This window comes from Panicum virgatum, chromosome 1K (assembly GCF_016808335.1).
Source record: "Panicum virgatum strain AP13 chromosome 1K, P.virgatum_v5, whole genome shotgun sequence".
Taxonomy (NCBI): Eukaryota; Viridiplantae; Streptophyta; class Magnoliopsida; order Poales; family Poaceae; genus Panicum; species Panicum virgatum.
Window position 1 is genome coordinate 53,583,261 of NC_053136.1, and position 27,892 is coordinate 53,611,152.

A 27,892-nucleotide genomic window follows, 5' to 3' on the forward strand; every position below is an offset into this window, starting at 1 on the left:
TTAGGGGCGCCGGAGGTGGGTTTTGGATTTTAGTCGTTTAGAGATGAATGGATGGATCTAGTTGGGCCTTTATTCATTTTTATATTTAAAAAAAATTAAAATTTCAAGAATATACGGTCATTCCAAGAAATTATAAAAATGCCCCCTGCCTGGGCGACAGGTTTTTTTTTAAAAAAAAATACGATCCAGTACTCGGTCAGCGCGGCAGTACTCGATCAGCGCGGTGCGGGGGCTCGGGGGGCGTCCTATACCACGTTACATGATCGTGTCTACTCGGGAGTTTGCATCCCTCTTGCACTTATCTCTTTACTTACCCTATTATGTTTCCGCATTTACTTTATCTTGCATGCCTTTACTTTCCTAGTTAGTTTGTTTAGGATTGGCTATATGTTGCAAGTATTTTGGGGTAAGTAGAGAATAGCAAAGATAAACTTAGTCATAACTAGCATGTATATGACGTGTTAGGTTTATCTTATACAAGTAGTTTGAGCCCTAGGTTAAAAAGCGATTAGCAACCCTATTCACCTCCTCCCCCTCTAGGGTCGGACACCCCGGTGATCCTTACACAAACATCGGATATATCTAATCACCCCTAGGGCGTCGGACTCTCTTAGCCCTCTGCAGGGCACGGACATGACCCTCGGAGTAGGTGTGACGATCCGGAGACCTCACCTGTCGCTCAGGACGCAAAAGGGGTTGCGGTGTATGCTGCTGAGAGATCCCAAGTGGTGCTCCGCCTAGCTGTGAATACCCCAAGACATCGGGGTCACCGTGCGCGCCAGGTGAGTCTGGAGTCAAGCTGTCGAGTTCGTCTAAGGTGACACCCTCGTTATCTAGAACGAACGTACTCGAAACAAACCTTGTGTAACATATAAACGTAAACCAGCATATGTTGCGTGGTAAATTAGTGAGTGTATTGAGAGAGTGTTTTGTACCAGGTCGAAAGGAGGAAGAAGGTCCGGCGCCCGCATCGGGGTAGAATCCTACGCATAAAATGCGGATGTTAGCGTACGCTCGTGTCTTTCGTCATGACATGTAGGCCGGTATCTGTGGCCCCGGTACCATACCTGGATACGGTCCGCCAACTGGTGCTACCCCTCTAAATATTCCAGTATGGCCGAACGCAGTAGCTGGATCGTATACTGTTTGTGATATTAGTAAATATGTAGCAACACTTGATCTAATTTTAAAGAGATATCTACGTTACCTGCAGTTGTGTAGTACTGAGACGTCGGCCGGTGCACGGTCGCCGGACACGGGAACGACGACGAGACCTGGGACGACTCGTGGCTGTCTTCATACTGCACACGGCTTCTCAAGTTGTGCAGTACTGAACGCAACTGGTCACGCTGCCTCGACCATGTCTCTGTCTGTTCAAACTGGGTCATTAGGGATCCGACACGTACCCTCGTCAGGTAAGTCGAGCAGTCCGTCTCCATCATGTTGCAAAGGCGAAACTGCATCCATTGAGTAAAGAAACAGTTATCAACACATAAATTATCTTATGAATATTGATATATATATATATATATATATATATATATATATATATATATGCAAATATGATCAAGAGACTCACCGCGCCAGCTAGTGCCTCCACGTGGTGCCGGGCATAGCCATCCTGAGGCCTCGCCTGGTGTGCCTGCGGGTGAGTGTCAACATAAACCAGACGAGCCTGAGTCCGGAGTAAGTACCAGGTGAGGTAAGCCCTAAAGGAGCTGTCTGTGTGTGGTCTTGTTGGATGGACCAAGTGCTCATCTGTCTATTCTCATTGGTCCACCCACGGCTGCATCTTAGTGAGCCAATCCGCAGAGCACGACAAGCCACTACTTGACAACCTACAAAAGTGGACCACGAATACTTAAGTGATAAACAATAATATTTCATTACATACCTATCAACCCAATCGTGGTGTATAGAGATCGCCTCCCCAGGTGGACGAGGACGTAGCACCTCTAGGGCTCGGTGCTCAACTGCTGCAAAGAAAGATCTGTGGCTCAAGTCGATAACTGGGTCTAGCAATGAGTCCATCTCCATACCTACATTCAAAAATATATAAGAACACATATGTACATATATGTTCCATACAAACTGGACGCACGATATTTATACATTACAGATAGGTTCGATACAAACTGGACACACGATTACTACATATTACAGATATGTTCGATACAAACTCCACGCACGATTAGTATACATTACAGATATGTTCCATATAAACTGGACGCACGATTACTACATATTACAGATAGGTTCGATACAAACTCCACTCACGATTACTATATAGGTACAAACTGCACACTGGTGGATCATGACACTGAGTGCCTTCCACGAGCAATTCTCGCTGATGGTCGTCTGAACGTAGGAGATGCTCCATCTCTGGGATTTCCGGAAGCACCGACGTCAGCAGCATCGTGAAGTGCATTCTGAGGACACTTCTTGTAGTTGTAACCCAATGCTCCACATTGGCTGCAACGCTTTTGTGCCTTGCTTGCTTCGGACTCGTCCATACCATTCCGAATACGACGTGTCTGACGGCGGCATTTGTCTTTCTTAGTGGCTGCATCAGGAATAAACATCATATCCTCATTATCCTGAATGAAAGGTCTCACTATTCCAATCCCTTATACCTCATGTCCCCAGGTGGATACAGCTATTTCCTTGCTAAAGTAAGGTGAAACAAATACTCCTGGCTGCAACCCAGACTCTGCACATGCCGTAATGAGATGCGAGCATGGCAAATGCAATAACTTAGGCTTCATTCAAGAGCAGAAGGCTTTGCCATCTACTGTAATCAAACTTTCCTGTACCACCCTATCTCTACGGATACCACAACCAGTTCTATCCTTACATAGAACCTCAAATCTATGCTACATTATACCTGTCGATATGATGCGGTGTAGTTTGGCCTTTTCTATCTTCTGTTGCATATATCGTGTCACTCTTGTGCAAAACTGAATTTGGGGGTTGCTGATGTTTATGCTTGCATCCATGTAACGCTCTCTGAAATACTTCATGCACCCATACATGATGAACTCAACAATTCCCACAAGAGGAAAGGCACGACAACGCCGCATAACTATATTGAAACACTCTGCATGGTTCGTTGTCTGAATACCATACCGCATTCCGTTAGTATCATAAAGAAATGACCATTTCTCTTTAGGTGCACCTCGAATCCAGTGTGAAAATGGCTTCTTAATTGAATTCGTAGCCTCTGCAGCCTGACTCGTGCTGGTTCCTGATGCCCTTAACTTCACTTGCTCTGCAGTCAACTGATCAAGCATCTGCCATAAAGTATTGAATTTTCTCTGTTGATTTTAGATGCACAACCTCTTAAACATGTTCTTAAGATTCTTGTTCTTGAAGTGGTCATAGAAGTTTGCACTCATATGCCTAATGCACCACCTGTTGTGGACATCGGGCCATAATGGAGGCGTTGTCGCAGTTCCGCGTTGCAATTTCATTATTGATTGTAGCAGACCTACATGCCTATCACTAATAAGGCACACATCTGGACGTGCAGCAACAACATGAACCTTCACTCGTTCAAGAAACCAATACCAACTGTGTAAGTTTTCATTCTCAACAAATGCAAATGCGAGCGGAACTATTTGGTTGTTGCAATCTACCCCAATTACGGTGAGCATCTAACCTTTATACCTTTCAGTCAAAAATGTGCCATCAATGCAGATCACCGGAAGACAACACTGAATTGCCCTAACACAGGCACCTAGGCAAAAGAAGGCTCGTTGCAGAATGCTTTGCCCCTAGTCACGGCTGGTATGAGGTATGTGTCATAAAAGCTTCCAAGATTTCTAGCAGCAATCTGGGACAACATACGAGGTATGTTATCATATGATGCCTCGTATGTGCCGAACCGCATCTCGAACATCTTTTGTTTAACCCGCCATGCTTTCAAATAACTAATGGTGTACTGGTAAATCTGCTCGATGTGTCGAACAATCATTTTTTTCTCATAATTTAAGTTGTCTATAATCAACCCATATATTTGCTTTGCAACAAACTCGCATGATATATTGCAATGCGAGGACTGAACTTCTGACAGCAAATAAGTGTGCTCTATCACAATGGAACATTTTTAGTTCGACTTCCATTTCTCTTGAATGCATGTACTCGCCATGGACATCCATCATTCACACACTTCACCTCATATTCTTTACTGCCAGACTTCACGACTCTAAATTCTCGCTTCAATGATATTGCCCATAGTCTCACAGCATCTTTTACGGCTTCAATGTTTGGATATGTTGCACTTTGCACTACCTCGTTCCCTCTGTACTCCCACTCCTGATTTCGTACGTCTTCTACGACATGATTGCCAAAATCATGCTCCTTCCACTCTTTTGGCAATGAGTACTGCTCGTCATCAGATGAGCCCTCATATTCTTCCATCTCCATTGCGGCTTAGTCTTCTGCCTCCATCTCGTCCACGATGCTATGTATCCTCTCTCCCTCATCAGCAAGGCCATGTGGTCCGATGTTTTGGTTCTCTATCTCTTGTGACTCATCTTGCTCAACATAGTTGGTCTCTCTTCGAATACTCGGAGTTGCTTGATCTGCACCATGTCGGATTTCATTTTGTGTCTTCTCCCGAGTTTGAACAAGAATGGCCAGAGGCCACCCACGCTCTAGAGCTGCTTGTATGTACTTCTGCCAGTTATCAGTGCTGTGTATCATCATCAATTCCCATAAATCACTTTCTACTTCCCTATTAACAAGAGAATGGATGGTCATCACATGTGTCTCCGAATCAACACGGAACCCACGCTGCAGCCACTTATATATAGAACCAAAACTCCTCTCCAGAGGTTTATCTATGGCGCTGGATGTGCACTTAAAGGCAGAAATGTCTACTCCATTTGGCCCATACAAAACATTATAGTCACCAAAAAATACTAGAAACTGCATCTTACTCGACATATCTGTATATCACAGAATACTTATCGAGTTATACTCTTTACTTCACTACCTTATTCAATAATCCGTAAAAACTAAGTATGGATTTCAACTACAACATTTAAGTATTCGTAACTACGTGATGACACTCAAATTCTATATTGCATATGCGAAATTGTATTCTAAATCGTAATTAATTTATAAACACGTCTCTAATAGTACTGCAATTGTAATAATAAACGCGTAGTCTTAATTTCCTAAACTAATAATAAACGCGTATCCTTAAACTCCTACTTAAATTAGTTCTACTATAGCACTAATTAAATTTAATTACTCTACAATATCAATGAAAAAATACATAAGTTAAATATAATTACCTGCAGATCACAAGTGCGCAATCCGGCAGGGCTTCGCCGCTTCCTTTTTCCTCACCCCTCTCTTTTTTTCTGGATTTTTGGTGGAATTTCTGAATTCATCATCAAGAGATTTTGTGTTTTAGTCCATCAAAATCAAAATCAAGAGCCCATATAGTCTCAAATTGGTGCATTAAATTTACAAACGTATCGGCCTAGGCAACTGGCCACCTCCACGACGGGCGCGGCAAAGCCGCGCCAACCTTTCTACTCTCTACCTACGATTCCTGCACCAAAAGCGGGCAAACCATCGCGCCACGTCACCCGTTAGCCCTCTAACCGTTGGATCTAGCAAACTTACGATATCAGTCGTCCGATCATCGCCGTCGCGGGTCTCTTACCCGTTATGCCACAAACCCGGACGCTCGCGAATCGTCGTGAATCCGCTTGTCCGCCCACCGTCCTCAGCCTCTCGGTCCTGCCGCACCTCCCTCCGTCCTCCGTAATTCCGGCTGCTGCGCCAGCCACCGACCGAGGCCGCGTTCCGCGTTCCGGGAACGCAAAGACAAGCGGACGCTCGGGTCGTGACCCTGTCGTCGTCCCTGCGGTGTCGCGGTGGGTCAGGCCTTATTGCTCGACGGCTGCCATGGTGTAACATCCCAAAAATCCGCTAATTTAAATCGTGCGATAATTATTTTCAAAACCAAGTGTTCCATCGTTGAGCTCAAAGTCCGCCCTAATTCCCGGAATCTTTCCCTGTTTCAATCGACCGATCTCCAGCATTTCGACCCCTTTTCCTGTGGCCTCGTCAGCGCACGCGGGCGACCGCGGAACGCGGCCGACCGGCTCCGCGATCGATGCCGTGATCTCGGCGCGAATCTCCCTCTCTCCCTCTCTTTCTCTCTCTTCATTTCTCTTTTTCCGTTTTCTTTTTCCTTTTCTCTTTTCTTTTCTTCCTTTCTCTCCTCTCTTCCTCCCCGCGCGCTCGGCCGGCCCCGACGCCTCCTGCTCCACCCGACCACGCCCCTCACCCGAGCACGCCCCCCTCCTGGGCAGCGCCCCGGCCGTACCAGCTCGGCGCCGCCTCTGCCGCACGCGCCCACGCTGCAGGGCAGTCCCGCGCCCCGGCCGCCTGCCCCGCTCCTGCGCAAGCCGCTCGTCGCCACCTCGCCTGCCCAGGCCGCGCGCACCGCCCCCGGCCCGCCTGTGCACGCACACGCAAGCACGAACGCGGCGCTCGGCACGGCGCGCCGCGACGTCGCTCCTGCTCCACGCACCAGCCCGGCCCGACACCCCCCTCGCCTCCCCGAGCAGGCTGCTCACTGCCCGCCTGCCCCGCACGCAGCACGCGCACACGCGCCCACGGCGCGCCGGGCCGCGCCACCCCTCCCCGCTCCCGGCCGCTCTGCTCCGCACGCTTGCCCGCCTCCCGCACGCGCGCTCGCTCCGCTCGGCCGCCGCCGCACCGGCCCACGCGAACGCGCGCGTCTGCCCAACCGGCCGCCTGCTGCCCCCTGTTCCCGCACGCGCGCGCACGCCACGACGCTGGCCGACCGTCGTTGACGCCGCACAGCGCCGGCGACCTCGGCACAGCGCCGCCTGCGACGGTCGCCGCCTGGCCGAAGCGTCGTGTCACCTCGCCGTGCGCGCCTGCCCACCGTTGACGCCCGCACAGAGCCTCGCCGCCCCCACACCATTAACGCCGCTCAGAGCTGCCTCGCCGGCCGTCGCCCCGCTCTCACCCCCTCCACCGCCTTGGCCGCCTATAAAAGGGCCCGCGGAGCATCCCCGAGCACCACATCCACCACCAAGAGCCACCGCCGCCGCCCTAGCTCCTCCTTTGCTCCCCTAGCGCCGCCGCCGCCGCCTGCCTTGTAGCCCCTCCGCCGCTAGCCGCCGTGGCCAGGCCGCCACACGCCACCACCGCTCGAGGTGAGGCCGGGGATCAATCCCCCGCAGCTCCCTCTTCCTTTCCCCCTCAATCCCGGCCGCCGTCGTGACCCAGGGAGCCCGAATCGGGCCGCCGCCGACGCGCCACCACCCCTCCCCTGTTCTGCGTCAGGGGGAGGAAGAGGACAGGCAGTTTTGCCTTGAGCCCCCTCCCCTTTCCTCTATTCAGTAAAGAACCCCCACCCTTTTAACCAAAGAACCCTTCCTGTTTTCCTATTTTGCAATCAAACCCCCCTTCCATGTAAACACATTTATAAATAAACCCCTGACCCTTTTTAAAATAACCCAATTAGTTTCTAAAATACAAACCAAGTCCTGCCTTCTCAAGTATAATTACGAACAGGACCCTGGACCCCTGTTTAGGCCCTAAACACTCCTTTGGCCTATCATTTCATGCACCAAATGAACTCTGATTAACCCGAAACTTTACCACGCCTCTTTTAACTTAGTTCCAGCCGTGACATTCAGAAACCACCCAAAAATATCAATCCGTACTCCATATTTTATGTGCTTCCGATTCGAGCTCAACGATAGATCTTTATTTTCTGTGTATTGATTGTGTGCTTGTTTGTGTGCGCTGTAGACCACGGAGTGAACGAAGGAGAGCCCGCCAACGAGTAGTACTGTGAGCAGGAGAACGAGGACCCGTTCCGCGACCTCGAGCCCGAAGGACAGGACCTCCCCGAAGGCTACGAAGACGGCAAGTTCAATCCCATCCTTTGGTGCATGTTTCTGTCTTAGTTTTTATAAACACAACCCAATGGCCTGTTTTATAAAATTGCATAAGTTTTGCTTGCATGGAAACACGGTTGGATAGCCACCCCTTGATTTGTGATGACCATTCCTTGACCACCTAGATTAATGTCTGATTTTGCCGTTAATCAATATTAGAATGCTTAGGACTTTACTCATAATACGATTTGGTTTTATAAAAGAAAATGCGTGAGTATGTGGGAAGGGATAAAAGTGGTGTTTTTGAAAAGTGAGTTTAGACGGGATGGATGGCATTTCTGCGTGATTTGCCATTTGGTGTGCTCGTGCCTGTGTGGCAGGGCAAGGAAGGGAGATATCCATCTTGTCACAACTAAGGACCGAGTTGGTGTGTCATCTCACCTAACTCCACTTTCGTGCAAACCACTCGACCGTTGAATGGGCAAGGGCTTAGCATAAATCCCACTAGTTAATTTGACAGCCATCAGGAGGGCTGAGAGCAACGGGTGACCAAGGAGCAGGGATATGCTCAGTGTGACTTATACCCCGGTTATACCCCAGAGTTAGGTCGATGACCCCTTGGTGAATCCCGTGATGGCTAGTCAGGCTTAGCTAAGGTGGGTAATGGCTATGTTGGGATCTACACCGACACGACGGTGTTCGAGTTGTGGTATCCTACTTGTGGGTAAAGTTGCACACCTCTGCAGAGTTAAAAACTATTCGAATAGCCGTGCCCACGGTATTGGGCGAGTTACGGTGTGGTCACATAACTAGTGTTTCATTGGAATGGGCTGGTGTGAGTTGTTTTGGAATTGTGTCCGGCAGTTGTACCGTGTGCTACGACGGACGGGGAGTCCGGTAGCAGTTTAAAACTTGAACTCCGTGTTACTACAAAAACTGATTTTTCTAAAAAGGTTTTCTGTTAAATGAACCCCTGCATAAAGTATCGTTTTTCTGTAAATTAAACCATAATCTTATACTTGGTTTACCTATGCATATTATTCTGATATAACCCCCTCCGTGGGTGTGGTTGGACTTGCTGAGTACGTTTGTACTCACCCCACTCTTACTTTTTACAGAAGAAGACCCAGACTTCGTGCCAGACGACGCTGAGTAGGGTTATCGTTCTACACCCAACCTTGCCTGTGGAATCGGCCCTGTTCGAGATGCCTTCGCTGTCGCAATACTCTGAGCCCGTGCTAGACCCCATGTGGTTTGCGGTCTGGTGTTATGTCGTAGCTTGGTTACTTATTATTATTATCTGTATCGAGTGTCCTCCAAGGTTTGTACGGTTATGAACCATCTGATGTAATAAATGTGGCATCAGCCTCCTGGGACTGATGTTTGTATCACATTTAAGTTCCCTCTTATGAGGGGACGCTTCACATGGCTGATGCGATCCGCAGACAGAGACTGCTCGATTTTCCGGTCGATTTGTTTCTTGGTCTGCGAGGTGGCGTGAGTCTCAAGTAGAGCACGAAGGCCGGCGGCTGGCTACATCCGGCCGTGAGCACCTGGAGGAGGTGAAGCGGCGGAGGAGTCGAGGACTCTGATTGGAAGGCAGCAGCCGGCCATGAGCACCTGGAGGAGGTAAAGCGGGGAGTAGCAGCAGCAGGCACCATCGAAGGCATTAGATTAAGGATAATTATTAATACTAATCAAGGCATGGTATCTTATACAGTAGAATATATTCAACACTTAAAAGAATCATATGATAAACGATCATATTTAGGTGAACCAAAATACCAGTGCAAATATTGTGGAGCTATATTACCAATGAATGTAACTAAACTGAGAGCCGGCATATAGCAAACAAATTATATACACAAACTGTTGTAAAAATGGAAAAATAAAGATACCACCATATAAAGACCATCACGGTTAATTAATGATAAAAATGGCACAAAATCGAAGCATTTCTTATAAAGAATAAGGCAATACAATAGTCTCTTTGCCTTCACATCAATGAGAGCAAATATAATAAAAGACATTAACAAAGGAGAAGAATCATATGTATTTCATATTAATGGCCAAATACATCACCTTATAGGATCATTAATTCCAGAACAAGATCAAGCACCACAATACGCTGAACTATATATTTTTGATAAAAAATGAAATTGAAAATAGAATAAAAGCTTTAGACAGCCTAGAACATTTGTACACACCGTATCACAACGTACATGATGAAATGGTAGATTCTAAGATACCCATCTTTTGAGGAGAAAAGTTAGATTCACTGGTGTTGACAATTTCTCATTTCCCACAATGTTATACCTCGCTTCACCAGAGGAACAAGAAAAAATGAGAGGCTAGACACTAGTGGTGTTGATAATTTCTCATTTCTCACAATGTTCTACCTCGCTTCACCAGAGGAACACAAAAAAAAGGGAGGACGCCGCGAGCATTTCTAGTTACCACGAATCCACGATGTCCAACATAACATCTTAACTCGATCGACAAGTCACAGCCCACAGCTTATGGTGGATGTCAATAAGAACTGAATCAATTGGAAATCACTGTCTTGGTACAACGCTGGCAAGTGGCAACACATGCGGAGAAAGAAAATTGCAGAAGCATCGACGTGTTTCACATGGAGGTCTCAAGGCCTATGATGAGCTAAACTCCTCTTCAGATCACAGCAGCTGGCAAAGGCAGCATGCTGTGCCCAGTGCCCTGGCTACACTAGGGTCCTTGACACTGCCAAGGACCAACGAATAACTACACCAAGGATCAAACTGCTACATGCTGCTGGTGCTGAGAACCTGCGGTGTCATCTTCGGATGAAACATCATGCTTCGATGACAACTTCTGCTTCCGGCCGTTCCTCCTCCGGCTGGTGTTTGGGCCTCGCATCTTCTGAGCTTGCTTTGTGTCGCTCATCTGCAGAAGACATGATGAAATGATAAGGTTGCCATCAAATGCCAAAGATTTCATGTGAATCAGTCCAGCTGAGTTTCACAGCAGTCATATGTCATCCGTACCCCACACCTAGTCTAAGCTGAGCAACAGCCAAAGAAAAAGGGCAAATACAGAACTTTGGAGAATGGATTCGGCCTTATCAGAAAAGTACCTTACTGGTTGGCTATTTCTAGAAGCGTGAACAGAATTCTAACAGCAAAAGCACAAGGACAAGTCAGCAAAGGCACAGGACAACGTATCAATCCCATTGTCCAAGAAAGTGATGTGTGTAAAGCAGAAAATGATATGTGTGATCCATATATCCATTCAGATAACAAAGGTAATAAAACTCGTAGGGAGTCGAAACCTTGCTACCACCCAAAAGGACATACAATATGAGATATCACATCATGAGGATATGAAAAATCCAATTGCAAGCAGCTATGGGAAAGTGGCACAGTGGACTGTTCTACTATATGGACCGCCACAACAACAATAGTCTACCTGTCATTGAAATGCCTTATCCAGAAACTGTCATATCTTCTAAGCAAGTCCTCATGCCAAGATAGATCTAGTGGCGGAGCTTTTCATAGCCCCTTCGTGGGGCCCAATCAATGTGAAAAGTTTCAGCAAGGTCCTTCACAGTTTATATGATCATTACGAGTTATGACTACTAAATGCCGTGAAGGGCTTAGGTCCAAACATGAACAGGGTCCACTAAGTGACCCAGAAACTAGGACCTACAACCAATGAATAAAAGCATAGACCAAAATGTTGTTGAATAAAAAGAATTTTATCTAAAGAATGAGCAACCATGCTGAAATTTTGTTTCTTCCATAGACCTTAAAATTCAAATTCTGTGGGAAAAATTGTTTGTCCATGACATATGAAGTAATAACTGCAAAATCAACATCTAGGACTGCAGACAGAAGACATGTGAATATATATGATGCTCATACTATCAAGCAACATCAGGAGTCCAAGCACTGTAGCTAGCGATAGCATAGCCACCCAATTCTTTTCATGGCATCTAGAGACTTGATGTTTTGCAAGCGAATCTGTAGGCATCTGGATTTATGCTGAGAAAGACACAAAGCACCACAATCATTTTCCACCAAGAAAGCATAAAACTAAATGTCAAAGCAGTTGGACAAGCCATCGTTTATAAATGATCTCCTATATCAGATTCAATTATGCCTTAGATGAATGGTCCACTGCATGACCATCTTCAGAAGTAAATAGTATATCTGCCTATACAGTAACTATTATTCCTGCCATATTGCATAATTAGCAAGCAGAGTAGAGTAAATTGATAAGCCAATTGATAATGACAGGTGCACTTACCCCAAAACAAAAGCCAGCCTGGCTCTGACTCACACCAGCATCAAGTGGTCTTGGAGGTTTCCCCGAGTCCATTGCTGATGAACCCCGCTTATTGAAGCCATTACATGATGGCACCTCTACCTCCGTTACTACAGTAGGCGGAGGAGGAGATGGTGATGATGAAGGCGAGGTTGAGGATGTTCTACTTTGGGCTTGCCCATGCACCTGATGGCCCTTGGCAGGCCCATTGCAGAATCCTGAATCAAGATCGGACTGGAACATGTCCACGAACAGCTGTTGCAGCTCCTCAAAGCTTTCCTGCCTCTGCAAATCCAACAGTCCACGCTTATTATATTGCCATTCACTCTCACACAAGTTTTTTTTATAATCAGGTACAGGAAAAATATGTCGATTTCCAGCTAGGTTCCGAAAAAAATCACCTAAAAATTCAGCTTTTAGTATCCACTAAAAACCATGCAGGACACGGAGCTTTGATAACAATTCCTTCTTTTTTAAGCCTGTGGACATGAAACATACAAATCCCAGCGAGAACTATATAAAGATATTGAAGTTTGTATATGTTGTTTAGTGTAAACCAAAGCAGAGCCTTGGGAACACATTGGCAACACATCCTAACATATTTAGGACACAAAAGATCATGTCCATGGTTAAAAAGTTCAGCATCTTATTTCCTTGCGGCTTCATGAAAAGAACTTTTCATATACCCACATAAAACCAGTATTACATCCCAGAATAAGCATAAAGAATTTTTGACAAAGATTAACAACCAGGATACACATAAGATAGAGATTGTAATACAAACAAGGTGATACATGGTACATGTTAAACAGACAAGACCAGATGCCAGTTGTTATATTTGTTTAGAGTAGCATTTCAGGGAAAAAAAAATTGCTGAGAAAACATTTGTTTGCAGCCCCACCTAGGATTATGTGAAGAAGGAACTGGTAAAACTGAGGATGTTTGTCTTTGTAAGCATAGGTCTAATCACTAATTACACATCTGTAATGAGATGATATTAGCATGTGACAAACATGTGCTAGCTGGAATTCTAAAGCTTGATCCATACAACAATAAAATGCAAGTATTGACTTTTGCCTTCAATCGCTATCCATAGGAATACAAATAAGCATCACGAACTAGGATCATTGTGCTATCGGCTCTTACCGTCGGACGCGCCTGGCTCATCATCTGGGCCATCTCACCAATGAAGTCCCCCATTCCCTGCAGCTGCAACAGCAGCAAAAAACATCACCCTACTGTTATAAGTTATAACCAGAATTATGTGAGAAAGAGAAAGTAGATATGCTTACACTGTCCTCGTCGGCCTCATTGTCATATACACCCACGTCGTAGAGGAACCGCTTGTTAGCGTCGGAGAGGACTGCACAAGAGTAATGGTACGGGAGCCCGGGGGCTCCATGCAATAAGTTTACCAACAGGCTATATTGGTCTGTTTGCTGCTGTTCAATTTATTAGTTGTTGGTTAGTCATTTTAACAGGTGATGTGGGGGTGGTTTGCCAATATGGAACAGAGCAGGGGGCTGGTGCTAAGAGAAGGAAGATTGAGACCGGAATAGGCGCTCTGGATCTCTTGGAACTTCTCCTTGGCTTCCTGCAGGTGCTTCACGCTGCTGGAGGAGGAGCATTTGTCTGGGTGCCATCTCTGCAAAGCAATTGGACATAATTTTTAGAAATCTTTTTCATTGAACATATACTAGAATTGGAACAGAATATCGGCATGCATTTGATTCAGATGTGCCTGATTAGTATGAAATACTGCTGCATGGTAAAAAGATTGGCACAAATTGAAGTGGTAAATAAAAATTACCATTGCTAGATCGTAATGCCTTTGTATAATTATCTACGAAACGCAAATACTACCGGGACAGGGCATCGAATTATCGGCACAGGTACATAGGCAGTAAGATGGGATAATCAAATATAAACTCTGGCGCCAATCTATCTTAATGCAAACTCGAAATTACCGGAAAAGAACGTTTCCTTTCTCGACAGGTTACAGCGACACCAACAGGGCAACATGCAAGTATGCAACTAGATAACCAAATCAAGAACGACATGCAACAGGCAGCAGCAACCGATGGCAGAAAGGAGCTATGAAACCAGATGAATCCAACTGCTCACCATGGCGAGCTTCCGGTAGGCGACCTTCAGCTCGGTGTCGGAGCACTCCTTCTTGAGCCCAAGGACCGCGTAGAGGTCGCTGCCGGCCTCCCCGGCCGCCGCCGCGGCGTCGCGGCACTTCTCTGCCCCGGCATCCATGCCGTTGTCGCCGGAGAAGTCAAATTCCTCCGGCACGCACTCACGGGTACAGCGACGCGATGCCCTGTCGGCGAGGACCCGCGGAAAGAGGCGCCGGCGGTGGGGGAGGGAGAGAAGGGGAAGGAAGCAAGCGGATGGCGCCTGTTCTTCTTCGTTCTTCCCCCTCTCCCTCTGTCTCCACGCACCCCCAGGAAGCCTCCAGAAACACTGCCATGATGCCCACTTGCCAGTTAAATATTTCTCCGCGTAGGATTTTTTTTTTTTTTTGCGAGGACGTTACGAGCCAACTGGACATTCCAGATGGTACTGTGCAGAACAGGACGTGCCATTCCAAAATTCCTTTCAAAAAAATCGCCTGTTTGGATTCCTCTAAATTTTGGAATCAGTGAGAAGCTAAACTTACTCAGATTCTTGAATTCCATAATCTATACCGTTTGGATTAGAAAATTTATGGGAAAATCTGGAACGTTTGGATCCCTAGCTGGATTTTGGAATCTAAGGCCCTGTTTAGTTCTCAAAAAAAATTTATACAATACTCATCACATCGAATATTCGGACATATGCATAGACCATTGAATGCAGTTGAAAAAAATAATTAATTATACAGTCTAACTGATTAGCACGAGATAAAATCTTTTAAGTCTAATTAGTCCATGATTGGACATTATTTATCAAATAATAACAAAATATGCTACAGTATCAAAATCAACAACTTTTCACCAACTAAACGGGCCCTAAGATTCTGTGATCTAGAGTGATCCAAATGGAACCTTAAACATATTTCTACATACAAAGTATGACTTGCGATTTAAATCATACACCCTCCATTTTATTTACGTATTGTATTAGGTTTGTTTTAAGTTAAAGTTAACCAAATTTAACTAAATTTATAGAAAATACAACAATAACTACAATATTCAACGTATATATTTTGGATTCAATAAAATAAATTTGATATTGCAAATATTATTGTTTTTCTTCTAAATTTGATCAAAGTTCAAATTTGACTTAGAACAAACATAATATGACATTGTAAATAAAAACAGAGAGGGTATATTGGATAGTCAAGTTAATCATAAATTAGATATTAAGATGTATATACCGGCAAGACTACCAATATTTTTACAGATGTCTCCTATTGATTCCCTCTATTCGCCGCACAAAATTTTGAACGTCGAGTTTCTACAAACTTGGCATGGAATGGAAGCGACTTTAGCTTTATATAGTGGTTAGATTATACTCCTGTTGTCGCTTAGTCTTTTAGATATTTTTTTGCGAAGGGAAGATATATTAAATTGAGGAACAGTACAACCCCCATTTTACATAAAGGACCCTGAAGAAAAAGAAAATTACAAAGGAGTTTGAAGAGCTCATGTTCATCTTCCTCCTCTCAGAGATCCCGTTCGTCTTCCTCCTCTCAGAGATCCCGTTCGTCGAATCGAGCTCCGATTCGCCTGCACTAGGACCAAAATTGAAGCACCCACTTCTAGATCCACCGCCGGCAGCCTCCAGAACTTGGAAAAGCCGCAAGAACCACCACCCCAGACCTCCTATCAAGATGGATTTGAGCCACTGAAAGGATATCGGCGAGCCCACCGTCGTGGGAAGAGGAAGAGCAAGCTCCAACAACTCGACATCACCAGAGCAGAGGGTGGCGTTGCCTCCACCCACCGGAGTCAGCAGCCCACCAGAGATTCCACAGCCGGCAACTCCAACCCGAAAAGAGAAGCTCACAGGGGAGCACAGCAGATCCCTCCCCAACGCAAAGAGAAGGACCACGGGGAGGATCAGTGACTTGACCAAAAGATCGTCGAGGTCGACAGCAAGACTGCCGTCTTCGTCAGCGAAGACTTGCGAAGCAGGGGAAGGACATTCCCCTCTCGCACAAAAAGAGGAAGTCACTGACCTCCCGAAGATCTCACCGGGGATGAAGCCGTACTCGTCGCCATCACCGGAGATCACTTTTATTCGCCAACAGAGGAGCACCATCACGGCCGCTACCTCCAGCAACCGTAGCTGCACCGTCGTCGCCGACGGCAAGCAAACCGAAGGTCTAGATAAAAAACTATCTAACCTATATACATCCGCACGGCGATTCACGGGCTCGCCTCCCTCTCCGGTGCCGTACCGGCCGCCGGCGTCGCTTCGCCCTTTCGCCCTGTCCCTACTGTAGCAATAGGAAAAAGAAGCACACTTAGATACTAGCAGCAAACCACTCAGACTTGACAGGAAAACAACCTTTTAGATACCTCTTCAGTTGAGAAACCTTTTTTCCTGTTTCGCAAAAAAAAAAAGAGAAACCTTTTGCTTCCTGCTGCATCTATTACCTATAGCCGCGTATAGCTTCAAACCAAATGAGAAATGATGACTAGGAAAGTCAAATTGTGGTCTCCCAGACCCTAACTATTCTAGTTCTACCATGGTTTAGCCATGGAACATTGTTTATATATTTGAAACTAAGTACTACTTTTTATATAGGAAAAACTAACATTTCATAATTTGCTTGTGCCAAAATATAACGGTCTCGTGGGTGATCAGCCGCTCTTTTGATGAGCACCTTGCAAGCTGAACGAAAGAGATCTTAACCCTAAAGCTTCTCTGATTGGAATCATCACTTGGTAATGATAGTGCCATCTGATAACTCATAGTGCTTCTCCCTTCTTTCTAAACAATATGGTAGTGCTCGTGCTAGTTTTTTTTTTAAAAAAAACTACTACTGATAACCTATTGGTCATTTTTCAGCCTGTGTGTTGGTATTGCAATTACAGTGGCCTTTTTCCGAAAGCGAGAGGCAAAGATTCTCCAAAAATAAAGACACGATTCATCCATGTCATAAATCCCATACGGTTCTACGTCTATTCACCCGCAAGTTGCGTTTGTTTTGTTTACGTGGCTCTACAAATCCGAAGGGATTAGGCGTCTAATCCAACAACATCAAAGCTTGGGTTTTCGTAATAAAAATTGTACGTACTCCTAATACAGTATCCAGAAAGCGCAGCCAGCAGCAAGTCATCAGCGACAAGCCAACAACTTCGTAGTACAGGGTTTTAAAATCCGACCGGACCGGCCTAACCGCCACCCTCCGGTACCGGTTTACCGGACCGGTTAGGCCGGTAACCGGTGGAAACCGGTTGAATTCAAATCCAAATTCAAATAAATTCAAAAATTCCCATGCAACCGGTTCCGACCGGTCTACCGGCCAGTTTGACCGGTTTACCGGCCGGTTTGACCGGTTTGAAATTCAAGAACTCCCGTGCAACCGGTTTACCGGCCGGTTTGACCGGTTTGATCGATGGGCCTTCATGGGCCGGCCCATTTTTTTTCTTTTTCTTTTTTGATTTAACTTTAAATTTCCACAAACTATACTAAATGAATGAATTTTTGAGAAAATTTGACACCATTAGATTCATTACACCTTGAAGTATTTTTAGAAATTTTTTGGGAATTTTTCATTTTTTGAATTCAAATTTAAAATTTGAATTTTGGCCGGTTGGGTACCGGCCGAAACCGGAACCGGACCGGACCGATTTGACCGGTTATCGGTCAAACCGGACCGGTTCCCACCGGTTAGGTTAACGTTGGTCTCGAGAGCCCAGCGGGCCCCACGGCCTGCAGTTACGGAGTCCCGGTTCTGCCCACGCGCCGCCGCGCGATACGGGCCGTCCGCCACGGATGACGCTGGGACGGACGGCCCAGATGGGCCGCGAGGACGGAGATATTTTCGGTGGCGCGCCTCCAGAAGGTTCCCGGTGCGGCGGTGCCCACGGCCCGCGCGCTTTTCTGACCGCGTCTTGGTGGGCGCGTCAAGACCGTGGGTCCCACGCGCCATCCGCCTGCGACCGGCCCACGGGTTTGCCCAGCGGCCACGGCGGCGGCGAGTTGTGGCTGCCGGCGCCCGGGGTGCTGCGTGCCTGCACGCGAGGCCCACAAAGTTCGGTACGTCGCGGCTCACCGTGGAGCGGGTGCACGGCGGGGGCGCGCCGCTGCTCTCCCTGTCCCGGTAAGGCGACGGCGACGGCGACGGCAACGAGGCGAGCAGAGGGGGTGGATGGGACGGGGCGCTGCGCTTTTGGAATCACCGCGAACCTTAATTAATCCCACGATATTGGTATGGTGTCATGATCGGAATTGAGTCGGCAGTGGGCTGGTTGCTCTTGCTAATGGCACGGCTAATGGTCTCTAATCTAATCGGTCCCAGTCCTGTACAATGGAGTGGAGCTCATAAGAAAGTTGGCAGTTAGACTGTTGTACCTGTTTGAACCATCGTGACATTCTGGTCGACCATGTAATAAACTCACCAGTCAAATGGTGCGAGATGCATAGTGACTTTTTTTTTGCGTCTCAGAAATTACTGGTCTACTGCTAGTAAGGATCGTGCCATGTTGTGCTCTCTTTTCCCTTTTGACTGCGGGCGTGTAGTCACCACGGTTTAAGTTACCGACCGATCCGGCCAAACCGGCGGGGTCTGGTATCGGTTGGCCGGAAACCGATCCAAACCGGTCAAAGTCAAATTTAAATTTAAAATTTTCTGTGCAAATGGTTCGTACCGGTATACTGGTCGGTTTGACCGGTCTACCGGTCGGTTTGATTGGTAACCGGCCAAATTAAAAAAAAAAATTTTGGTGTAAATTCAAATGCCCGCAAAGTATACTAAATGAATGTTTGTATAATATGTTTTAGCCTAAACGAACCCTTCAATTCTTTTTTTACTATTTTTACATTGTATTTGTATATTTTTTATGCACAGTTTTTTTGTTTAACTTCAAATCCCCGCAAACTATACTAAATGAATGAATTTTTGAGAAAATTTGACACCATTAGATTCGTCGCACATTGAAGTATTTTTAGGAATTTTTTGATAATTTTTCATTTTTTTCAATTTGAATTTTAATTTTAATTTTGAGCCGATTTGATACCGGTCCAAACCGGAACCGGGCCAGACCGATTTGACCGGTTACAGTTAAACCGGTCAAACCGGACCGATTCCCACCGGTTTGGTGAACACTGGTAGTCACATCGGTAAGACTAGCATTTGTTGACTTTTTTTTTACTGACGCGGCGACGCCCCTGTCAATCCTGAAATTAGATGACCAAATTAGATGACCTTGGCCGTGTTTGGTTAAATTCCATGAAATTACTGTAGCACCTTTGACCACTAATTTAGAGTATCAAATGAAGCATAATTACAAAACCACCTCCATAACCCCCGTGTAAATCGCGAGACGAATCTAATAAGGCCTTTGACCGCGCGATTAGAGGTTGGTTACTGTAGCATCACTGTAGTAAATTATTAATTAATTACCGTCATTAGATTCATCGCGAAAAGTCACACACGTCCCTGAAAAGATTTTGCAAATAGACTTCATTTAGTACTCCATGCATACGAGATTCTCCTCTCGAAAAATGTGCCGAAAAATTTTCTACCGTAACCAAACACGGCCCTTAGATAGGCCCATGTGGCGGAACCACCCAAAACTACTGGGCCCGGGTGCACTGATCTTCGTTGCTAAGCAACTCTGACCCAATTTGGCACTCACCGGTAGTTCCTCGAGTGAAGCCTCGATAAAAGCCACGCTATTCCAGGATCAGCAGACAACACTCACACGAAGGTGAGCCCAGAGATTACAACACAAACCATTTCATACATCTCAGAGTGATTGCAGCGGAAAGAAAAATTTATTACAAACCATGTTCAGACTAGTGAAGTACTACGGAGTTCCAGCTCCTCAAATTATTCAAGTCTCAAAGTTCAGCGGAAGCATTAAAAGATAACTAACGAAATAACGTGACGCATCGGTAAAGCCCGTACGAATGCGTCACTCAGCGGGAGGGTGATTAGCACCAGCTGAAGGGCCATCCCACTCAACAGACCAACCCGGAGGCAGAGTGCAAGGCCAAGTAAGACTCGCAAACAGATCTTCAAAGTTAGTACCTGAAAAACAGTGCCACAAGCAAGGCTGAGTATACTAATACTCAGCGAGACTGACCCGTCTCCGGATATAACATAGTCCGATAGCTAGACATGCAAGCTTTTTGGTTGGTAAGGTTTGTTTGCCAAAAATGCCGCTAAATGTTGATCCTTACTTTCAGGTTTTACTTAGCCAGATTCTAGAGGAATTAACCATTCTAAATTTGCAACTAACTCTACTCAAACATGGTAGAGCAACCATTTAATCAACCAGCAGTATTTTCATCATCGTATTCCACTTGTTACTCTATGTGACCGAAATCATTAAGCAATCTCATGCCGTGAGAGGCGGACGATTCTGAATCGAATTTCAACCTGGCCAGGGGAACCTAGACCACACGCATGGGGATCGACTTCGCTCCCGCCCACGCTACTTTTCCCCTTTCTTTCCAGTCCGTGGATCCGGAACACCCTCCCCGACTACAGAGTCCGACCACTCTGCACTCGTACGTCGCGACATAAAAATAAACCCTACTTCTACCAGGAGGGTGCGAGATCGTTCCACTCGCCGGTCCAATCAGGTACTTAAGCTTACCGATTACCATATTTCTCGGTATGTGGCTAGTACTTTCAAACGCTTAACAAAATGAGCCACACACCGCGACCTTAGCCATTTTTGACTACACCAGCGGGGTATCACAACTACACAACCCCGCCTGTTGTCCTTACATTTCAACAGGAAATAAAGTCAGTACATTTCCTATTTGCTCGCGAGAGGCAGGGAACCACTCGACTTCTACCGTGCCTATTTAGCATGGCAACTAGTCGATAAAAAGATCCGGTATCAAACATAGGTTCCTATGGATCATGCATCTAGGGTTTTCGATCAACGCCTAGAGAACTTAAATGCAGAAAACCAACTGTTACCATACATTAATAAATAGATAGCAGAATGGTAATTCGGAAAAATAGTGGGATTATGCTCCGGGGCTTGCCTTCTTGGGCACTGTCAGACAGAAAAGCTTCTGGGGCTTGGCCCAGGTCTTGAGACAAGTTAGTACAGTTCAGATTAACCTCCTGCTCCGCACGAGAGTCCGCGGGCACCAGTTCGTAGTCTCCGTCCGCGAGGTTAACCGTTTCTATATGCAATGCAAGATTTTGAGTTATTCAGGGATATAATTTCTTTCCTTCACGATAAAGTTGTAGTCCACGAAAGTTAATTTAGTGATGATTTCACATTTCATTGCATGGGCAATCGTTTATAGAGTAGCAAGCATAACTACGGTTATTCATGAATGAGTGGGGTTTTGGGTTTTCATTTTCAATTTCAACACATAGCATGCTTTCATTATTCCTTAACAACACAACTACTAAAGAGCTAGTGATGAAACACTAAAGTAACTCAGATTCAAACTTGAACATTCAGGGTATAAATTTCAGCATCTATCATAGAGCAAAAACTATAACTATTCATGCAAATGGATTACTCTAGTTACTTCATATTTTTGTACAGAATGTTCAACATGGATTCTGGTGCTACAAATTTTATGCAAGCAACTTCAAAACATAAACTCAGTACTGAAATTTTTCCAGATTTTATACACTTATATAGCAGAGGTGATAAAAAGATTAAAAACAGCAAGCCATCAACAAAGATTAAATCTACCGAAAGTTTTACTAAGGATTTGGTTCTCAAATTTTTACCAGAGACTAGTCCTGAGTTAAACATACTCCAGAAAATTTTTCAAGATTTAACTCACTATACTAAATTAGTTATTCAGTTAACTTAACATGAGTTTGCTTAAATTTCTCAAGATGCATCTGACCAGCATTGCATCTGAACTTTTTATCACGGGTAGAACATACTCTAAACAAGATCATGCCCAAAAATAAAGATCAGAAACATTGTAGATTACTCAGAACAAAAATAGTAAATCTAGCCCTAAGATGCTAAGCATGATTATTCACCAAGGCAAAACTCAGTAAATGCAGCTCAAAATTCTTAGACAGGAACACAGAACTAAAAAGAGACTCCAGAAATAAACATGGATTTTTCTGAGCATAAGAACTATATATAAGGAATTAAGTTGATAAGACAAGCATAAATCATGGTATAAAGCAAATGAATTCTAATAAATTTGAAATTTAGAGATTTGCAGAGATTCAGTGGCACAAGGCTGTAGTAAAATTTTCAGAGCAAGTTCATGTACATATTTTCCAGAATTAAATCGAGAATGCTAACACAGATTAGAGAATCTTGATTGTTCTAACCTGATAACTGTTTTGGTTTGGTGTCATCTTTTTACTGTGATCTTAGCATCCCATTAGTTATAACATATCCAAAAATCAAGGTCATTTGATGAGCAGAACTTCATGAACATGCATAAGGTGATTTTCTTAATCTTTTCCCTAGATTAAATTCGGTTGAGTTTCTGCAAATGTGAATGTTACAAAATTTGTAGATTTTGTTACAAGGATTCCAGATCAGTTGAGTTTGCATTTTTCTGATTTTTCTGTGATTTGTTTCGCATTTTAGAAGTTCACTGGTATACACTGTAAAACTTGCAGAGACACCCTTGAACGAAAAAAAGAAATTACAACCGGGTCCTTCGCCGGCCTTCTCCGCCGTGGCATCTTGCCGGTGGTGTTCTGCGGTGCAGGGCTTACCGGGGCTGCCACGGGGAGGCGCGTGGGGGAGAAAGGATCGAGGAACACCTACCCTGGTCGACGTTCGAGCGTTTGGAGCACAGGTTCAAGCTCGTCGGCGTTGATGGCGGGTCGGTTGTTCGGTTCACCGGCGCTGGAGGCGAAGGAGGGCTCGGGGTAGGGGAACAAGGTGCGCACGAGCACCGCGTGAGCTCGTGGATGCTTCTGGGGTAGCTGTCGGGCTCGGTCTTCCCCGGAGCTGGCCGGTCCGCGGGGAGCCTGAGCTCGCCGGCGGCGGCGCAAAAGGGGAACGGCTTCGGGAGGGGGTTTGGATTCGATTCCGCGCGCGTGGAGCTTAACTGGGAGGTGGCGAAGCTGCTGCGGTGGTCGGAGGGGGCAATGTGGGGCTGGGCTAGCCGGTCCGCGCGAGCTGGATCTCGGCGGCCATGGCGGAGCGGCGGGAGGAGGAAGAAGGGGAAGAAGGGGCGCGACTGTGGGGTGTTGGGGGTCTTTATAGGCCAAGGAGCTCCTGGGGAGGAATGCAGTGACTGGGGGCGGTTGATTTGGTCCTGGATGGCTCGACGGCGAGCGGGCGGAGGAGGCAGCGGCGCTGCGCCGCCCGGGGTGTCGTGGCGGCTCGGGAGCGGCCTGGGACGCGTGTGGGCGTGGGAGGGCGCCAAGGGGCAGGCCAGGTGGCGTGGAGAGGTTTCCCCGGGTCCATTTGGCCGCGGGCGCGCGGTGGACGAAGTCCACCGGCGGCGTACGGCAGGCGGCGGCTGAAACAGAGCAAGCCGGGAGAAAGAGATGGAGGTAGGGGCTCTTTTGCGATTTCTGAAAATTTCAGGGACCTCTCGGTAAACAAAAATTATCTCCTAATTGGAGGGCTCAAATGGAAAAGTGTTGAATACCACTTTTGCATAACTTTTCAAGATCTTCAACTTTTGTGTTATGCAAAATTTCATTTGAAACTCACATTTTGAACTATTGGTACATTTGCATATTTGCACAAAAGGACTTTAGTTTTATTCAGTTTTTGAATTGATTTTGGCTGAAGTTCAATTGAGCACATGTCAATTGAAACACCTCTCATGAGCAACTAAAATTTTGTGCACAATTTTTGAAATAAATTTTGAGTTGCTTCCCACTCCTTTTTCTTTTTCCTTTAATTTCTTTTGTATGATTTGTCTTTTATTTGATCCTTTCTTTTTGAATTAATTTCTCAAATGTTTCTTTTAACTTTAACTAAGGTACCTTGATTGCATTAGATGTGCTAACACCTGAGGTGTCACAGCCCAGGCCTCACGCCAGCCCCGCAACTGCTGCTGATCTTAGCCATAGGTCCTGTTTGGTTCTTTGGCTGTTTAGTTCCTAAAATGAAAATTTTTAGATGTCAAATCGGCTGTTTGACCAGATGTCGGAAGAGTTTTTCGAACACTAATTAAAAAATTAATTTCAGAACTCACCTGGAAACCGCGAGACGAATCTTTTGAGGTCTTTGACCGCATCATTAGCGCATGTGGGTACTGTAGCACTTATGGCTAATTATGCACTAATTAGGGTCAAAAGATTCGTCTCGTCATGTACATCCAAACTGTGCAATTAGTTTTATTTTTTAACTATATTTAATGCTACATGCATGTGTTCAAAGAGGAGGTAAAAATTTTTGGGTGAAAATTTTTGGTAACTAAACGGGCTCTAAGTATTAGAAAACTTTTACCACTAATTACAGTATTAAATAAAGTCAGTTTACAAAACCAACTTCAGAACTCTAACGCTAGGAACCCTGAAGAATCTAATGAAGCTTTTGACCGTGTGATTAGAGGATAGTCACTGTAGCATCACTATAGCCAATAATCGATTAATTACCGTCATTAGATTCGTCGCGTAAAGTTATATCCATCCCTAAAAAAATTTTGCAAATAGAATTCATTTAGCACTCAATGCATGCGAAATTTCTTTCTCGACTTGTGTGCGCTAGGAGAACCAAACAATACCATTCTAAATTGAAACCGGGCCTAGCCAGTGGTGTCCTGATCCATTAAGGGGGCCGTTTAGTTCTAAAAAATTTTCGTGCGTTACAGTAACTTCAAATGTTTGACCACTAATTAAGAGTATTAAATATAGATAACTGACAAAACCCTTTCCACAATCCCTGGGCAAAATCACGAGACGAATCTAATAAACCTAATTATATAGTGATTAGACAATGTCGTGCTACAGTAATCAATCTCTAATGACGGATTAATTAGGCTTAATAGATTCGTATCGTGATTTCTCGTCCATCTGTGTAATTAGATTTATAATTAGATCATATTTAGTCTTCTTAATCTTTGATTGAAAATTGCTATAGTAATTTTTCCCAAAAAAAATTGGGAACTAAACGGGCCCTAAGATACAAATGTTTACGGATCTTGTGGCTGGAAGGAGCCCAACAAGCCCAACAGAAATCGCCCCAACTGCAGCCCAAGAGCTTGAAGCTACCACGGCTGGCTTGTTGCTCTGCTTGCATGTCTCCTGAGTCTCTGCGTCCAAGTGTCGTCTCCTGGTGCTTCTAGACGCGACAGCACACCACCTCTCTGAAGCATCTCGAACTTTCGCCGCCGCTCACTTTATACCCCATCCCCTTCCACCCTCCGCTCCGCCACATCGCAGAACGCAAAGCAGCATAGGAAGAACCAGCAGAGCTCTCGCCACCCATAATCCTCCATCGAGTTGCAGCGAGCTGCAGCAGCGTCCAGCGAGGAGGGAGTAAGGAAGGAAGCCATGACGGAGCTGTTCGACACGGCCGTGACCAGCCTCCTCCACCTGCCGGAGGTTCTCGACCGCCTCGCCGCAGCGGACGGCGACCGCCGCTCCGGCGGCCACCACGGCGCGCACCACCACGGCCGGCACGCGCGCGTCCACGGCCTTGGCACCGGCGCCGGCGGCGCGCCGGTGGACATCGTGGAGACTCCCGGCGAGTACACCTTCCTGCTCGACGTCCCCGGTCTCTCCAAGTCCGACATCCAGGTACGCCGGCGCCCGCGCCGCGCTAATAGGCGCTTCTCGTGCCGAGCAGCGAGGAACGACTTTGTCTGACATGGCAATCCGGGGCGTGTTGGTTCGCTGAGCGCAGGTGACGCTGGAGGAGGACCGGGTGCTGGTGATGAAGGGCGGCGGCGGCGGCAGCAGCAACAACAACAACGGGAAGCGGAAGCGCGAGGAGGAGGAGGGCGAGGGGTGCCGCTACATCTGCCTGGAGCGGCGCGCGTCGCCGCGGTCGTTCGTGCGCAAGTTCCGGCTGCCAGAGGACGCGGACGTGGGCGGCATCGCGGCGCGCTGCGAGAACGGGGTGCTCACCGTCACCGTGAAGAAGCAGCCGCCGCCGGAGAAGAAGACCAAGTCCGTGCAGGTCACCATCGCCTGAGCTCCCCCAGACGAGGGAAGCGAGTGAGCAGTCGGTCAGGGGTGGCAGTCTATCCGTAGGAGTGTAGTCTACGTAGAAGGTTGGGTGCTCTGTTTGTGTTCGATGCAGAGCAGGGAGTGTGGCTGATCGTCTTTCGTGATGTCTCTGTGGAATGGAACGAGTATTCTAATGTCATCAGTTGCTACTATCGGTGAACTCGCGAGAGATTCCAGTATTTCCAGTCAGTCAACTAGTTTAACTGGGGCGCACCGTTGGTGCGCCAGTTTGAGTTGGTTCAGTAGATACTGTGTGGTAGTATTAGCGTAAGTTATATTTTATAAATTTATAAATTTAAAAGGTTATGTAATTATTGAAAATTATCCGGGAACAATATGATTTTTATTTTTTTGTATTGTATGAAATTTTGAATATTATTTTGGGTATCAAATTTTTTTTGAAAGAAGTGCTAAGATAGTTTATTAGGGAGGACAGAGCATAATTAGTCTGATATTTAATGTATTTGTGAGAAATATATTGCGAATGTATTTGTGAAAATATATTGCGATTAGTAGTGGTTACATTTAAATATGATGTGTTATTATGGAGGTAATATGAGAAGCTATAAAAGAATAAAAGAATAGTGAGAATAGTGATCGAATTGTACGTATAGTGTTGCTATTATAGTAGTAATGACGCGGCCTTGCTGCGTGGACCTGTATCTCGCGTTGTAGTATGGTAGTTGATGTGGATTTTAGTTTAGGCATGTACTTGTTGTTTACAGACAAATATATAATTTTTTTAAAGCAACGTAGTTAAGTTGAATTCACTGTTTCATTATTTTCGCAAAGATGTTATGGTCTGCAGCCCGCTGTTGCAGTTGGTATGATTTGAGCATTCAATTGTCGTGGCATTAATATTTAAGTACTATAATATTTTGGGTATTGAAATGGAGGTATGACATTTATTGCTGTATTTATTATAGTGAAAGAAAGAGTAAAATAATTTATTTTGAAGAGTGGTGGTGTCGGTGTTTACCGCCAAGCCTGCTCAGGGATACACTTAGCAGTAGAGTTTGTAGGTCGGGATTGACTCCTCTAGAACTCGATGGCACAAGGAACACAGAGATTTAGACAGGTTCGGGCCGCGAGTTTGCGTAATACCCTACGCCCCGTATGATTTGTATTGCCTTAGGTGTTGATGATTGTTTGGAGGGGTCCCTACCCGCCCTTATATATCCGGGAGACAGGGTTACATGGAAAGTTCTAGTCGAGTACAATTGAAATCCTACTTCAACACAATCGGGTAGTTTCCTTTGAACTGCAGCTAGTTCTATGCCTATTCGGGTAGTTACAAAAGAGGTAAAGTACATCCATGAGCTATCCCTTACTCTAGAACATTCTATGTCTATAAGCAGTCCTGCTGTCCTGGGTCTGACAAGCCACCGAGCTCTTCGTAGCCGAGTCCTGCAGGCGTCGAGTACTTGGCTGGGCG

At 45.8% G+C, this 27,892-nt stretch overlaps 2 protein-coding genes across 3 annotated transcripts; one reads left to right on the top strand and one right to left on the bottom strand.

The window, feature by feature from the left end:
* Window positions 1–10,401: 10,401 nt before the first annotated feature.
* On the bottom strand, window positions 10,402–14,678 carry LOC120644160 (chaperone protein dnaJ 6-like). Of its 2 annotated transcripts, none has more exons than XM_039920736.1 (6): window positions 14,325–14,677; window positions 13,752–13,845; window positions 13,493–13,563; window positions 13,347–13,409; window positions 12,183–12,485; window positions 10,402–10,820 (listed from the first exon to the last, which is right to left on the bottom strand). In XM_039920736.1, the coding sequence occupies exons 1-6, from the start codon at window positions 14,460–14,462 to the stop codon at window positions 10,671–10,673; spliced, it is 819 nt and encodes a 272-aa protein (XP_039776670.1). In that variant the 5' UTR covers window positions 14,463–14,677; the 3' UTR covers window positions 10,402–10,670. The 2 variants fall into 2 exon arrangements, with proteins under 2 accessions (XP_039776670.1, XP_039776676.1); XM_039920742.1 differs by lacking the exon at window positions 10,402–10,820 and adding an exon at window positions 11,637–11,917 and having other exon boundaries at window positions 14,325–14,678.
* A 10,911-nt stretch (window positions 14,679–25,589) lies between these two features.
* On the top strand, window positions 25,590–26,651 carry LOC120644176 (18.6 kDa class III heat shock protein-like). The gene is made up of 2 exons (XM_039920746.1): window positions 25,590–26,025; window positions 26,132–26,651. Exons 1-2 carry the CDS (start codon window positions 25,780–25,782, stop codon window positions 26,420–26,422), a joined length of 537 nt encoding a protein of 178 aa, XP_039776680.1. The 5' UTR covers window positions 25,590–25,779; the 3' UTR covers window positions 26,423–26,651.
* Window positions 26,652–27,892: the final 1,241 nt, after the last annotated feature.

Bases quoted from the DNA above. Each gene is read 5' to 3' on its own strand.
- LOC120644160 (XM_039920736.1), bottom strand. From the start codon at position 14,462: ATGGATGCCGGGGCAGAGAAGTGCCGCGACGCCGCGGCGGCGGCCGGG. The intron at 13,846-14,324 runs GTGAGCAGTTGG...ATTGCTTTGCAG, and splicing joins CCTACCGGAAGCTCGCCATG to AGATGGCACCCAGACAAATG. The intron at 12,486-13,346 runs GTAAGAGCCGAT...TTGGATTTGCAG, and splicing joins TGAGCCAGGCGCGTCCGACG to AGGCAGGAAAGCTTTGAGGA.
- LOC120644176 (XM_039920746.1), top strand. From the start codon at position 25,780: ATGACGGAGCTGTTCGACACGGCCGTGACCAGCCTCCTCCACCTGCCG. The intron at 26,026-26,131 runs GTACGCCGGCGC...CGCTGAGCGCAG, and splicing joins TCTCCAAGTCCGACATCCAG to GTGACGCTGGAGGAGGACCG.